Genomic DNA, 17182 nt, shown 5'->3' with positions numbered 1-17182 from the left:
TACAATCTTATCTGTAACCTCTTCATATGATTAGTCTTTTTCGAAGCCTTTTAAATGCCATGGACATATTTTCTTCCATGCGCCATTTAAACAACTTTTAATAATTTCTGCCCAGGCCTTATTAATGTTTAAGATGGCTTGGCAAATATTGTAAGATTTCCAAAAGTCTCTTAACGTAAAATTTTTCACATCGTCTACTGCAGACAATGCCTGAGCAAATTTTGTGCGTAAATAGTATGCTTTTAAATTCGAAATAACACCATGATCCATAGGTTGGATGAGTGAAGTCGTGTTTGGCAGTAGAAATATGACTCATGTTCAAATTAAAATCAACTAGATGCGTAGAATGTCCAGGAGCATTATCTAATAGAAGAAAAATCTTGAAAGGAACGTTGTTGTCTTTACAATATTTTTCAACCTCGGGAATGAAGCAGCATTTAAACCAATCCTTGAAGAGAGATATTGTTATCCATTCTCTCTCTCTCTCTCTCTCTCTCTGGTTCGATCAGAAATCCACGGGTAGGGTGGCTTTATTGATGCCCTTAAATGCACCAGGATTTCCAGAATGCAGATTAAAACAGCGGTTTTAATCTGCAATCTCTTGCTGCATTAGCCCCAAGCAAGAGCGTGGTCCTATCGTTTTGTAATTTTGTGAAGTGTTGTAAAAAATTATTGATGAAGGCGGCTATTCAATGCAACAAATTTTTAACATTGATGAGACTGCTCTGTATTGTAAAAAAATGCTGGATAGAACAAACATTGCCAAAGAGGAAAATACAATGCCAGGTTAAATATACATACAACAACAATAACATGAATAAGGAAACCACCTTATGGGTCCTTAGCTAGTGATGTGAGTTAGTAACATGTTTATGTTCTTCGTGTGATTACTCTATGGCATCTTGTTCATCCCTAGTCTGCAATCCACATCTTGGAGGAGTATAGAGGTATGTACATGTAAGCACAGACACTATACTAAAACCTTAAGTAACAATTGGGTTTTGCGTAGTGGCATTAATAATATTGTATTAACTAACCAAGTTAAACTCTAATTTATAGACAATGTGTCATGATGTGTTATAATAACAATTATACTAACAAGGAGGAATGGTTATGTACAGCGCTTTTTTTTGGGATGGTACGCAACAGTATGGCGTACCCGCACCTTTATTAACAGTGGTTGTGACATCTGGATGCAGTACATTTCGAAATTTGTAATATTCCATAAAATTTTTCACCAGTTTACCTACTATTCAAATAAGCTTAAAGTTATTTAACTAAATTTGCATTTTTCACTGTCTATTGTTAAGATATTTTCTATATAAAACTTTATAACCATTTTTAGAATTCTAAATTACTCAGTCGGACTTCTGTTTAATGAACTCCTTTTACAGCATTTTTTTTTTTTTTTAATTCCCCTTGGAAATTACATTTAAAATAGTTTCCGATGAGTGAAGAAAATTTTCGTATAACAACGGCTTAGGAGAGACTTAACTGGGTATGCACCGTTCGCACTTCTGGCTTTCAGGCAATTTAGGAAATTAGTGTTGCTAAACGAGAATTGAGAGTTAAAGAGATTACGATTCTACAACTTAGGGGTACCTGGTAAAAGCTATCCGACCACCTGTCCCACAGACAAAGAAGTCGCACTGGTCAACAGTGAGCAGATCAAGGGGTATTCCCAATGGGCTCTGGCCCACTTTGTACTGCAGTGGTGTCCAACTTTTTCCCGTATAGGAGCCATATTCAAATTTAGATTTCTTTCGGGGGTCGCACTGAGTGATTCGAGAAAAATTAGTGCATTACATTTTCCATATCTTGTTACACAAAAAAGGAAGTTTCTGTTTTCATGTTACTGTTTTTTATTTTCAGGCTATATATAAAAAATGCAAATTCCCAACATTTTTATGTGTAACAAATCTATGTCACTAATTTATTTTTTAGATTTTATTAAAATTATAAAATATGACTTTCTTTTATTTTTCAAAAAATACTTTACTTTTGCCTTTAAATGCTGATTTTAGAAAATTTACAATGTGAAAGGATCACTGCTTAAGATGAATATAAGGTAAATAAATAAAAATAATGATACACCTAAAACTGAAAATATTCGAAAATTTTATTAAGTACAATATACGATTACATTTACAAACAAAACATTTAATCAGAAATTATTTTTTGATAATTAGCAAAATTTAAAATGCTGTTTTAGTTCACTTTCTGAGCGGGCCATAGGTTAGACACCGCTGTGAATCAACTGTAAGTGCCCCGTTCAAGAGAGGGATTTACTTTTACCCCGACAAATAATTCTATTGTTTCGCAGAAGTGCATTATCCACATTTTTCCATAAATTTTCCCTCTCTGTTTACCTGGTCACAGTAGCTGAATACCCGAATGACAATGGCATTTTGAACAGTTAAAAAAAATAATAAAAAAAAAAGAAAAGAAAAAATTCCAAATTTAAGAAATAGTGACAATATCTATGACGAATGAAGGTAAATTAAGACTATGAAGGTATTAAAACCTTCTAAACATCAAATGTCGGCATTTGATAAGAATGAAGTTAGAAAACTGTCAATTAGGCTTCAGTTAAATGAAAGAGATGCAATTCATGGATTTCGAGAATACCTAATTGAAAATACAGTTTCAGAAAAACTGAAGAGCATTTGATAAAGGCTCTGGGTACAATATCAATTTCATCAAGTGAATGTGAACGAGGATTTTCACAAATGAATCTGATCATCAGCCCAACCTCATGGCTGCTTCGGAAACGTCATTCAGACACAAACAAGAAAAGAAGTCGGGCATAGTGTGTTGGATGGAAACTCAAAAATTTGGAATATTTTATAAAAATTTTATAAAATTTTTTTTACTAATTTTTACTTATTACTTATTTTTTTATATTTATATACATTAAAAATTTTTCCTCCAGTGATATTTATTCAGCCAATGGGAAAAGAGGGATGTGGGTTACGTGCAAATACACAACAAATACTAAAATACGTAACAGAAGCTTGTTTTACTGTAGTAAAACTAGTTTTGTTTAAGCATGTTCATGCTAGATAAACCTCATGCATGCACTTTGTTTATCTAATACGACCACACAGTACCATCCTTGATTTCCTTTGTATATATTCATAGCTGAGGAAGACACACAGTGTCGAAAGCTTCTGTAAGTATTTTATTTCATCAAAAGAAGCGAATGCAGCCAGCAAGGGGCAAAGCCCCCTAGTATACTTGAATAATAAATTTATGCTTAATAAACTGTATGTTAATATACTTAATTTGTTGTTCTTATTCCAAAAACATTACTACTAAAGTAACAATATCAGAAAATAATTTTCTAGAGTACTGTACTTTTCATGTCCTTTTAATTTAAAATTTTTTCCTAATAGCAAAGAATGAGTACCGGCACCTTATCTTTGACAGAAAAAAGCACTGGTTATGTATTAAAAACGGGTAAAAGTAAGGTAAAACTTACCAATATAAGGAATGTCTCGGTTCACTGGGACATTCCGTAACAATCAGCTCTGATGGAACTCTCAACTAAAAACTCTTTGCTCTCAGCTTCTAAAACTCTGCAAAAATAAAAAACTCTACAGATAGCTCTCTCAAAGACTTTCTCTCTCAACTAAAACCCTGTTTTTTTTTCTAACTTCTTTTTCTCCACTTCTGAAACGCTGTCCTCTCGAACAACTTCTCCCTAAAACTCTGTCTTTCTAAAAACTCTCTCTTCTTGTTCTGAACTTCTAAAACTGCTCTAACACTTTCCTTTGTTCTCACTTGCGTATATATAGGTCCCTCCCCCTTTATACGCTTTCCATGCTCCCGTTGGTTCAGAGCTCATTTTTGTGGGGGAACTAATATCCAGGGCTGATATCTGGGGATCAAAAACAGTAAAAAAAGGGAGTTATAACCATCTGAAAATGAAACTCATATTTGTTCAGGGTGAGTTCTTGATCTTTGAACTCAGGAATCCAATTCCTGCAAAAGGAACTTATTGATACAATCTACTCTGCAGTTATTAGATTCAGATTTCCCATATATATCTGTTTCCTATATATCTGTTTTCAATAGTCATAACTTCTTTCTATGCGAAAAAATAATCAAACACTTCTTTGTTAACTGCACTTCTATCTCCCGTATTGGTCAGAAGCTGATCAAGTAATTTTTGCGATACGATGGTAACGGATTAATATCGGTAAAGCAGGGTATACTGTATTGTATGGCTACATGTGTGGTTTGAAAATGTGGTATTGTAAAATGCCTGCATTTTTACCTACCATCTGCCACCAAGCTACCCCCTATACTTTTGTCCCTCTACTGTACTTTTGGGAATGCAAAACCCAACCCCATACTTCTCAGCGTTTCCTTGCCTGTTCTCCCCACTAGAACGCACGCCTCTCTGGCATCATATTAAGTGAGGTCAGTAATTATGATGCCATGACCCAGCTAATACAGGTGGGATTGCAGATGATGAAGAATAAACATTCTTTTAGCATTTGTAAGTCATAAATAATTTCTCTATTATTATAATTTGCTTGATTTTACAGGCTACGTTTTCATTTCTTTGGATAAATCAATCATTGTTTAATCATAAACTAATTAGCTAACTAATTGCATTGTTGATAACGTAACCGCTATTTTTAATATTACGACTATGGGAAATAAATTCCTGCTTTACAAGTTTTCGCTTTACAAGCACATGCTAGGAACGAATTAACTCGTAAAGTCAAGAACTACTTGTATATTGCATACACACTATACAATATATTTCTTAATATATTGTATAGTGTGTATACAATATATTATAAATATTAGGGATTCACATGCTGAGCACACATGATATACTCAACTTGGATAACCACCAAGAAACATTCCAAATTTCAGCAGAATTATACCATTAAAAGTTAAAATATAATGCCTGGAATTCTGAAACGTTTTTAATAATGATCCTGTATACTTATGAACAGAATTTTGCCAATACTATCTTACCTTAATGGGATAGCACATTGCAAGCTTTCTCATTCCAAAAAAAGAAGCCACGCTGTTTGACTATGTTTGCTGAAATCAATAAATTACCAGATTAGTCTAAAATATTTTCAATTATAAGTAAAATAGTTTCACTCTGTTTACACAGAATATCCCAAACATCTGTCTTGGCGAGGTTTTATTCGGCTATAGCTTCCCCCCTCCAACTTTCTCAAATGCAGTACTAATTCTTCAATTATTGAAAACGCAATACTGGATTACAGTCTTGGATTGTACAACAGAGAATGAGTGTTGTGAAACTGTATTTCACACAGAACTGTTTCACTATTTGCACTAAGAAAACTTTTAAACTGAAAACAATACATGTTCTGCTCCTTCTGATTGAGCTATTTCAGTGTCAACAAATTTCATTCCATAACAGATTTGGGGGCATCCTCAGTGAACCCAAAGTCTAACTTGAGTTGAAATGGCTTGTGATAGCACTGAACAAAGTCCTACTACAGCAGGTCCAATAACACAGCCAACAATTACAAATTCCCAAAGGTGCCTTACATCAAATTTTAAGAAATGATATCCATGTGTACCTGTACACCAGGGGTCCACAAGTTAATTTGGTTTTTTTTTTTTTTTTAGGAGTATTAGCAACTAAGACCATATTGCTCCAGGGATATGCAGTGGTCATTCCCTGACTTTTCTGCATCCTCCGTATTTGGTGGTCACAGGCTCGAACCCCGGTCTAATCAAGAAGCATGTGCTATGCACTGCTGTTCCTGCCCACTTGGCTACGGAGGTGTCCCACAAGTTGAGCATAATTACTCAATAGTATTATATCTCAGAGTTGGCCAAAACTTAAAACTACAAGGTCAGAGTTGGATAACATATACTAGCATGATTTAGGATTTTCACAATTAAAATAAGGATTTCTGTTAGAAATGAATGAGATTCATTTTTATCTGTTTGATCAGTGAGCAAACAAAATTTTGTGTATGGAACTTTGAAAAACCAAACCAAGCCAAGCCATTCAGGAATCTCTATACCATCAATCACTGGAGAAACACCATAGAAATTTGAACAAGATTTTCACACCAGACATAACTGGGAACATATAGTTTTAGCAAAGTGAATACATGTCACATCCATTGAGGGCAGCTCCATTAATTTTGTGGGAATTATTCCCTTAGCATCCTCATTTCCTGTTTGTTAACATTACCTGACTAGCAAGGTTAATCAAAGTGCCTCGGATTTCTTCCTTTGAGATTATTTAAAAGATAAGGCATTTGAAAACAAATAAGATATGGAATTTTTAAACATTTAAAAAAATTGATCTAACATTTTTCATGTTTAAAAAAATCATCCAGAGCAAACTGCAAACATTGGTGAGGTTACACATTGGCCCTGGTTATGTTCATCAGTTCAGAGAAATGTTTACTGCAGTATCTTAGCAACATCATTTTTCCACACACAACTTGCAATTAATAAATTTAAGTTTTAAAAAACTTTTTTTCATTTGATCCACAAACACAAGTTACAGCCAATAAAAACTCCTCCAAAACTTTGAATCATCCTTCTTTATTAAGAAAAGAGAAGCACTATAAAGCAATTAAAAAATAGCTTATTCAAGGAATATCTAACATACTAAATATGAAGGCATTTCAAAAATAAAGGTACCAAGAACCAGTACCATCAATGCATGGGCACACAGGGCACTTTCCCAGGGGCCCCACAATTCTAAGGGCTCATGGTGAATTTATCACCAACTGTTGATTAATGTTGATTATCAGTTCGAACTTACTCATAAAATAATTGAAAAAAAGGGGGCTAGAAAAAAGTTGTCACGGAAAAGAAGAACCTTTGAGATATACCATCATTATTTTATTACAAATTGTTAATGTTCCAACTTCCAAACAGCAATACACTCTGTAAAAAAACTTAAACTTATAAAGAATCATCTTCACAGAACAATGAGGCAGCAACGTTTGAACTGGCTTTCACTCATGTGCATGGAAAATAATATCTTGAAGTCTATTGACTTCGATCCAACTGTAAAACAATTCTTAACAAAGAAATTTCGCAAACATTTGTGTTGATTAATAATAAAAAATTCATTAATTCATACTGTAAGGTTTACCAATTAATTATCATTTATATGTTGAAATGTTTGTGTTTTTCAAGGCTGATAATGTTCAAAAGTTTTGATTAATCCTCGCTTCACATCATGTTTTTTTTTTATGTTTAAACATTGATTTTGTTGAAAGTAGCAATAAATCTAAAGGTTTAATTTTATTGACCGTTTACATTTTTATTCCTTTGAATGAGGGGACCCAGTGCATTGCTTTGTCCAGGGCCTAAAATGCTGTTAAGATGACCCTGCCAAGAACTTCATTCTTAACACATATTTGAATGCCACATAAAAATTTAGCACATCACTTTCCCACACATATTTAAGAATTTGTTCAACTATAAACCAAGGCAACTACCCTAACATGAAAGAAATCAGTATGAAACAACTTTATCCAGAAAAATTAACATCACTATCAGTTTCAAACCACTTATCAGCCAGTCACTCTTGCAGGAATATAAGGAGATTGAAATGACTTATTAGTATTTAATGCACAAAAACAAGCTTATACGGCATCATCGAAAAAAAAAAAAAAAAAAAAACTTTCAGTATCACCTGTCCATCAGTTTGCCTAGTTCTACACCAGATGGAAGTTTATTCCAACAATCAACTGGAAATTTTTCTTCAACCACAGACTGATGACAAATTTCTACACATCTATCCTGAAGCTATTCTTCCTCAATTTGAATTTATGCCCCTCATGTGCATAGTCTGAGTATGAGGAAGGAGTGCATCATAAATTAATTTACTCAATCCATTCATAGCCTTAAAACATCTCAATCAGATCTCACAGAACACTCCTTAACAAATCCAAGCTGTGACTGCAGTATAAATGCAATCTGTCTAAATGGTCCTCCATTACTTCTTTAACCAGTGACTCTTAATCATGTCACCTGATCCCCCATTGAGAATTGGGGATACATTTGCATATTTCCAGTATGTCGTGATCTCCCCTGAATCCAAGGATGCTCTCATAATTATGATTAAAGGTTTGCTGGCCTCTTTTGCTGGCTCCTTTAATATAACTGGATACATCTCAACCACCATAGGTGCCTTTTTTACAGTCAGCTTCATCAATACCTCTTCCACTTTCCTGAGAGGAAAGTGGAAGAGGTATTGTTGATCACAATCATTCAGCTCCTTGTCAGAATTTGATATATTTTGGCATCCGAATTCCTAAAATATACCTCATGTGTAAATGTAGTTTGTCAGCAAGACTTGGTAAAAGATTAAAACTGTGACACGTGGTCCAGAACTTCCCAATCATAACACTATAACTTTTGGGTGTGGCAGTTGGCAATGTGTGACTTGGGCATCATCTTGCAACATGATGATAATTTCATGATTCTGTATCAACTTCCCAATCAATGCTATAACTTTTGGGTGCAGCAGTTAGCAATGTGTGGCTTGGGCATCATCTTGTAGCATGATGATAATTTCATAATGCTGTATGACATTACGGCAAAGGTAAAGAAAGCCTGCACGAGAAGCATGCAAAAGTTCGATGAAATTTACCGGTAAAAGTACTTTGCCGTAACAGCATTTGTATTGTTGCTCACTCAGTAAACATACAGTGGGTGTTATCGATCAGGTGTAGAAAGTGAATCCCATGGGAGATTGAAACCCTCCCAAAGTGGAGGGGGTAACCTGACCTTTTTTCTTTAGAATCACTGGTGGACTAGTGGATAAATTGTTTATTAAGAAAAAAAAAAAAGGAAGGCAGAGGAAGCCCACACAAGAAAGCTCACACAAGAAAGCATAGCAAACTTTGAAAAAGTTTACTGGTGAAACTACGTTATGAACATTTTTTACAACGCCAGAACTTCTAATATGACTCTGTTTGTGATTCAGTTAGTTAATTCAATTAGTGATTCTAAAGAAAAAAGGTCAGGTTACCCCCCCCCCACTTCGGAAGGATTTCAAGCTCCCGTGGAATTCAACTTCTACTCCAGACCGATAACACCCATCGTCTGTTTATCGAGCATGCAACAATACAAATGGCGTTACAGCAAAGTACTTTTACCGGTAAATTTCATCGAACTTTTGCATGCTTCTCGTGCAGGCTTTCTTTACCTTAGCCGAAATTACTAATCAGATGGTCATTAGATAGTCCTTTGTGAAAAATGACCACCTGTAACTGATCAAGTGTGTTACAGTAGCACTCAATATCCACAGTGTAATCCTATTTAATGAAACAAATAAGAAGCATAGCAACCCTTACAGTTTCAAAGCATTGCTCTCATGATCCTCATTGCTTTGAATTTCTTTGCAAGGAGAGATAATGAATGTTTCCATATTGTGGATGCTATCTTCACTTCTAGCATCATATGATACATCTGTTCAATTCCCTCTTAACAAGTGCCACATGAACTGCACTCCTACATACTGGCAATACTTCAAATGCATAAAAGAGAATCCCATTCAAAGAGCTTTGTAATCATCTGCAATTTGCTATGAAACTTGGTGTACTCTGAATTTTTTTTAGTTCAGATCATGAACAGTGCTATGCACACTACCCAGTGAGATGTTTAGTTCTTCAACAGTGTTGAGGGAAGTGACTGGGCACCTATAATGCCACTTATTTGTACATCTGTCATGTCCCTTTAGCAAGGGCACTGTATTATGCCCAAAATTGTTTCCGTGATGTCTGGCCTATACATCTCAACCAGTTGGCGATGTCTGGCCTATACATCTCAACCAGTTGGCGATGTCTGTAACACATACCCTTAACGTGCAAAAATTTGATCACACTGCACAATTTTGACCACACCTTCAGCAGTTTTCATCTTGCAACTGATAGTGTGATGATAATAGCATTAGTAGAGGCATATAATGCAAGAAAGCAATCTTATACAGCATCAGCATTCCCATTTCACCTATCCATTCACTCCAAATGTTTGTCTGGTTCTGCCTTGAATTTATTAAAGCTGTCAACTACTTCTACGACAGATGGAAGTTTGTTCCAGCAATCAACCGATAGCATCAGCAAATATTCTTGCACCCTTTCTATTTAAGTGTATCCCATCCCTGTAGAAGCAGCCTCTCCTGTTAACAAGTACAGACCAGGCTGAAAAAAATTCTACCCCTTGAGCCTTGCACAATCTCTCCAGAGCCGAATTGATTGACAAGGCTCTCATCATATACTCCCTCTTATTGTGTCTGGGCAGAATTGCAGACACTTTTAAATATAAAAATTTAACCCTAACTCGCAACTTTTTTTCAACAGTCACCTGTACTTGTTAAGTAATTCTGCCATTCTCCTACTCTTAATATCATTTGTGCCAACATGTACAACAATATCACCTTTTGTGCCCTTAAAAGATGATATCTGCTATACGACGTCATCAACATTTTCCCCGGGCTGACATAACCTGGTCCTGTTCCACCTATCCTTTTTGCACAATATATTCCCTGTTTCTCTGACAATACAGTCACCAACAACTGTGGGACCAGTGCATTCTGCCTTGAGGATTGCTGCTGTGTTGCCTGATGTTCAAGTGCAAGCTCTGCCATTAATGTGGGCAGCTGAGAAATTAATAGGCCCCCTCAATATAAATCCTTCAAGGGCATCTACCCTGTTGTTCAAGCTCTCATAAAGGCCCATAACACTGAGTTGGCACCTGATTTACTCACACTCCTTACATTGAGCACACACTGACACAATCCCTTGTCATGTCCCTTTCTGATAGATCTACAAACATAAAACAAGCAGTACATTTCAAAAGGCTGTGATTTAGAGGATAACCCCCCTCAGTTCTCCCCAGTGCCAAGCACTCCCACTACCTTCAGTATTTTGCTTTGCTGCTCTGGTCTGATTTCGATTCAATTTCAATACAATTAAAAGGTAAAACTCCAGAACACGGTGCCCCTTTGACAATTACGTCGAGAAGAAGAGGGGGAAAGCAGTAAACAGAAACGAAAGTCAATTAACACGTGCAACGAACAATAAAATTGCTCTTTGCATAAGCACTAAACGGCAACATAGAATTTTTTTTTTTTTTAAACGCAACGGACACAATACTACGTTAATAATACGTGAAAATACCACAGAAATACAAGACAAACTAAACTCACCTCACAGCAGCAAAGAAACAGTTTACCAGCAGGATTGAACGGGATAACGACAAACTAAAAACCACGAGGCAATAACCAGAAAAGCAAGAAATAACAGCTCAGCACCGTACGCACTAAAAACCAGCATTCAAAAGAAAGAATACGCAACGAATTTTGTATTTAGTGCTCCAGTGACGTCGTGTCACGTGACATCCACATGAAACGAAGAGGGGACACAGTCAGTAGGCGCAATCAAAATCTGTCAATCACTGCTTTCCCCCGTTCTGACAGCCAATTACAAGGGGGCACCGTATATTGGAGTATGGCCCAAAAGATAACACTAAACTTATATCACAATTCAGTAATAACACTATATATATATATATATATATATATATATATATATATCAGTATCTAGTTTTATCTCCTACCGAGTTACATTATAAGAATTTCGTATCTCCTATCAAGTTTAAGTTATATGTAGTAAGTTATAACGTTACGTTTGTAAAATCTAAGTAGTTGCGAGGTTAGCCTGTGCAGACATTGCTCCTTAAAGCTCTTCAAACAGAGAAGTTTTTCCTGATTTATTTTCTGCTTTATTAGTTTAAATTGTCATATTAACTTTTTTCTAGAGTAGCTTTATATTCCTAGTTACGATACTTAGTTTAAAGTTTAACTTAGACAGAGATTTCGTAGATATTACTTAGTATCAGTAACGGTATCAAATCCACGTGTCACAAATTGAACGAGAGGTCTTTTAACCAAATTTAGTCGATTTATTAACCAATTGTTATATCAAATTATCTTCTATACGTAGATTATAGACCTAGGCAGGATCCTTAGTTTAGTCTAAATTGAGATAGCGAGATTTCGAAGCTAATCAATACTTACGAGTCCGTAGAAATACCGTTCGTGAATTCCCGCCATTTTTACACGATAGCATAAGCTTAGTGTAGTATACTGCATAATATAATATTGTCAATTAATCAGTAAATCTATTAATCTTGATAAACTTTATTGTCAATTAAATTGTATTTTTAACTCTATAAATATATATAAAGATTTAATCGTAACAAATAATTAATACATAACTATAGTGGTACACGTGATACGGAAGTTGTATAAAGGGAACACTAGATACCGAAAAAAAAAAAAAAAAAAATATATATATATATATATATATATATAACATAACTGTTTTGGGATATAACTTAAGGATTTAATTTTTGTTTTAAATTTTATTGAATTAAATTGGAATCATGACTCTGACCAGAGCAGCAAAGCAAAAGGCTCAAGCTAATGGGAGTGCTGTGGTTCAGGGGAGAACTGAGGGGGGCAGTTGCCCTCTGAATCACAGTCTATTAAAATGCACTGTTTGCTTGATGTTTGCGGAGCAGTCGGGTACGGGACATGATACTGCCAAGGGGGATGTCTTTGTGTGTGCACGATGTAAGGAGTGCAAGGAAATCAGGCGACAACTCAGCGTTGTTATGGGCCTTTATGAGACCTTGAAGGACAGGGTGGATGCCCTCGAAGGAAATAAATTGAGGGGCCCATCAAGCTCTCAGCTGCCCACATCAACGCCAGAGCTTGCACTTGGTCATCAGGCAACACAGGGGCAGCCCCCTAGGCAGAATGCGCTGGTCCCACAGGAACTAGTAGTTGTTGGTGACTCTATTGTCAGGGAAACGGGGAACATACTTTGTAAAAAGGATAGGTGGAATAGGACCAGGGTATGTCTGCCAGGGGCAAAGGTTGATGACGTTGTAGAGCAGATATCATCTTTTAAGGGCACAAAGGGTGATATAGTTGTACACGTTGGCACTAATGATATTAAGAGTAGGAGACTGGCGGAATTACTTAGCAAGTACAGGTCACTGTTGAAAAAAAGCCGTGAATTAGGGTTGAACTTGAAAGTGTCTGCAATTCTGCCCAGACACGATAGGAGGGAGTATATGATGAGAGCCTTGTCGATCAATTCGGCCCTGGAGGGATTGTGCAAGGCTCAAGAGGTAGAATTTTTTTCAGCCTGGACTGTACTTGTTAACAGGAGAGATTGCTTCTACAGGGATGGGATACACTTAAATAGAAAGGGTGCAAGAATTTTTGCTGATGCTGTCGAGGCAGTGTTAGGTGGGTCGGAAAACTGCTAGTTGGGGGGGATACAAGGACTAATAGATTAACAGTAGCCACTGGCAGAGGTGGAAGTGATTCTTGCACTGCTTCTATTCAAATGAGCAGAAGTCTGAAAAACAAGATGCAGGATATTTCAGAGACTGCTGGTAGTCATTGCGTTACAAGTAAACACATGGGTTGTGTTAGGGTAGCTAAGAATAGAAACAGGTGCATGTATACCTGCGTGTACACCAATGCTAGGAGTTTGGTAAATAAATTTGATGAATTTGAGGTATTGCTCAAAACATCAAAGGCAGATATTGCTGGGATATCAGAGACGTGGTGTCACACAGATATAAGTAATGCGGAACTGGAATTTGGGGAATACAATGTATATAGAAAGGATAGACAGGACAGGAGGGGAGGAGGGGTTATGCTATTAATTAAGAAACACATAAAGTCAAAGGAAGTGAAGCCAGTTGACATCGATGGACAGGGCAGTGTCGAGTCAGTTTGGTGTGACATAAGCATAGGGAAATCAAAATTGAGAGTAGGAGTGTGCTATAGGCCTAATGACTCTGATGAGTATAATAATATATTGTACAGGGAAATAGAGTGGGCCAGTAAATCAGAGAGTCTTATAATGGGGGATTTTAATTTCCCAGATATTGACTGGAATTTGTGGGTTGGTCACTCGCACACTAGCAAGGCTTTTGTGGATTTATTGGATGATTGTTTTCTACATCAGCATGTTCGTGAGGCAACAAGAGGGAGCAATACTCTTGATCTGATTATCAGTAGTGATTCTTCATGCATTAAGAACCTGCAGATAAATGAACCACTAGGTGGCAGTGATCACAGTGTGTTGAAGTGGGATTTACTCAAGGAGGTAACTACCATCAGAGGTAAAGGGAAGGGTTTTTGTTTTCGTAAAGGCGACTATGATGGTCTGAGACAGTATTTAAATTCTATACAGTAGGACGAACTGATGATGTTACCAACAGCAAACTCAAAATGGGAAGCATTCAAGGAACTAATATTGGTGGCTACCAGGCTTTACATACCAACTAAGAAATATTGTTCAAGGTTTAGGCCTAAATGGTTGTCAGATGGACTAATGAGACATGTGGCAGAGAAGAAAAATGCATGGGATACATACAAATTAATGGGTGACATGGAAGCCTATGATAGATATAAGTTGGTCTGTAACCATGTCACAAAGGAGATTAGGCAGGCAAAGGCAGACTACGAAAAATCCTTGGCAAAGGATGCAAAGAAAAACAGAAAGGAGTTCTTTACATACTTGAACTCGAGAAGGAAAGGGATGAATCAGATTGGTCCACTGGATATTGATGGTTCAACAGTTGAGGATCCTGCTCAGGTGGCTAACAATCTAAACGAGTATTTTGCATCTACATTCACGCATGAGGAGTTATTCAGGAAGGAGAATGATGTAGGTAAAGTAAACATTGGCAGTGAGCTGGATGATTTTGTAATAACTGAGAGGAAAGTGGAGGAGAGATTGTTGAGGATAAACATAAAAAAGGCACCTGGGGTGGATGGGATCTATCCAGTTATATTAAAGGAGGCAGCAAAGGAAGTATGCAAACCCCTAGCCATAATTATGAGAGCTTCTTTGGACTCAGGGGAGGTACCCATAGACTGGAGATGTGCAAATGTAACCCCAATTCACAAAGGAGGATCAAAGGCTGACACAAGTAATTATAGACCTGTTAGTTTAACTTCTGTTCCAGGTAAATTAATGGAGGCACTGGTTAAAGAAGCACTGCAGGATCATCTAGACAAGAATTCAGTTATAGCTCAGACGCAGCATGGTTTTGTTAAGGGCAGGTCTTGCCTGACCAATTTGATTGGATACTATGATGTAGTCACAAAAGAACTGGATGCAGGGAATAACTTTGATATTATATATTTGGATCTTAGAAAGGCTTTTGATACTGTTGCACATGGAAGACTGCTGCACAAATTGGAGCAGTGTGGCATTGGAGGCAAATTGCTGCTATGGATAAGGGGATGGTTGAGTGGCAGAAGACAGAGAGTGGTAATCAATGGACGCTGCTCAACGTGGACTAATGTTATTAGTGGAGTTCCTCAAGGTTCAGTGTTGGGTCCATTGTTGTTTTCGGTGTTTATGAATGATATTGATGATGGGATATCAAGTTTAATGTCTAAGTTTGCAGATGATACAAAGGTTGGCAGGGTCGTTAAGGACACTACTGACGCTATGCTGCTGCAACAGGATCTGGAAAGGTTGAACAGATGGGCTGAGAGGTGGCAAATGAAGTTTAACATTGACAAATGTAAAGTACTACATATGGGTAACAGTAACCCCAGAGCAATGTATCAACTCTGCGGTACTACACTGACAGTGGTGGAGAATGAAAAGGACCTGGGGGTAATTGTGCAGGCAGATATGAAGTTCTCTGAGCAGTGCAGACGAGCTGCAAGAGTAGCTCATGGTGTCTTGTCAATGATATACAGGAATTTTTCTAGCAGGGATAAGGAGGTGATTATTCCCTTGTATAAGGCAATGGTTAGGCCACATCTTGAGTACTGTATACAGGTCTGGAGGCCTCATTTCAAGAAGGATGTAGAGCTGCTGGAACGGGTACAGAGAAGGGCAACAAGATTAGTAAATGGAACAAAGGGTTGCTCTTACGAAGAAAGGCTTAAGTTTTGCAAATTACAGAGTCTGGAGACTAGGCACCGGCGAGGTGATCTGATAGAGGTGTATAAGGCTTTGAATGGTTTGAGCATGCTCAATGCCAATGGGATTCTTCATCTTTCTCAGAATAATCACCTCAGAGGGCATAAATTCAAATTGAGGAAGGACGGATGTCGGATAGATGTGCGGAAATTTGCCTTTGGCCAGCGGGTGGTTGGTTGGTGGAACCAACTTCCATCACTTGTTGTTGAAGTTGATAGCCTAAACAAATTTAAAGCTCAACTGGACAGGTATTTCGAACGAACGGAGGGGTGAAATGGGAGAGGGTTGTTTTTTTTTTTTTTTTTGGCTGATGCTGAATAAGCTTGCTTTCTTGCATCATATGCCTCTACTAATGCTAATATCTATTTCCACCCACGTGGATCGAACTCCCGATTCTACAAGCTCTACGAATATTACTGTCGTACGTTAAGATCCACGTAACAAGTTAATTAAAACACGTAATTAGTGCTATAATTTATAGTTTAAAATCCTCTGCTGATACTGATTACACTGCTACAAGTTACGTAGAAACTTCCAGTATCTGCTATATCGATACAGATATATGATGTACGTGGTGCAATCACTTGGTCATATTAGGAAATAACAATAGTTTCAATATAACATAACAGTATAATAGCTTCAATATAGGGGCTTCCTTTACCTAGTCAACTTGCCTATGAAACATGCTTGTACTCTTAGAAACCTGTCTTGAAAAAAGCTGTTTTTTTCCAAGTCAACTCAAATTATTATTTTGAAATATTCATAACACGAATGTACTCACAGTTATTATATTTCTATATCATATTTCCTCGATCAATCAATTTGTTTCTTCAAATTAAATTTCACTTCTATCAAACTGCGAACCTCTAGAATTTATTAGCTAGAGAGTCATTTCAAAGGCTGTGAAACTTTAAAATGCCGGCAGAAAGAATTCGGTAATCCTGCTCTTTAGTGTCGTGAGTCACGGTCAGCCATCCAGTCACCGAAGCTCGGAACTGTCGTGAATCGTATTATGACAGGCAGTTCCGGCTTTACTGAGCATGCGCATATCTCCCGATTGCTGCTGAAAGTGGCTGCCAGTCTACGTGCTGGGAATTGTTACGGATCATGCGCGACACTCTCCGTATCTGCCGGTCTATATACAGTATTCTGGTCCATGTATTCTGACGGAGAAG

General features: G+C 37.0%; 1 protein-coding gene across 3 annotated transcripts in view; it reads right to left on the bottom strand.

Annotated features, from left to right (window-relative positions):
• LOC150081980 (GTP-binding protein 8-like) overlaps positions 1-16978 on the bottom strand; it is a 111912-nt gene extending 94934 nt beyond the window's left edge. Inside the window, exon 1 of one of the 3 annotated variants that reach the window (XM_090379877.1) lies at positions 16669-16978. Coding sequence is in view for 1 of the 3 variants with exons in the window: in XM_090379876.1 (XP_090236002.1) it covers positions 4996-5028 (33 nt within the window). In the remaining 2 variants the exon portion in view is untranslated. Of the gene's footprint in view, positions 1-4995; positions 5068-16668 lie in introns of those variants that run through there. The other 2 variants (XM_090379878.1, XM_090379876.1) reach the window with 2 other exon arrangements.
• Between the last annotated feature and the right edge of the window lie 204 nt (positions 16979-17182).

This window comes from Mastigoproctus giganteus, chromosome 8 (genome assembly GCF_048544385.1).
Source record: "Mastigoproctus giganteus isolate SK-2022 chromosome 8, ASM4854438v1, whole genome shotgun sequence".
Classification (NCBI taxonomy): domain Eukaryota; kingdom Metazoa; phylum Arthropoda; class Arachnida; order Uropygi; family Thelyphonidae; genus Mastigoproctus; species Mastigoproctus giganteus.
This window is presented reverse-complemented; position numbering and strand designations above follow the sequence as displayed.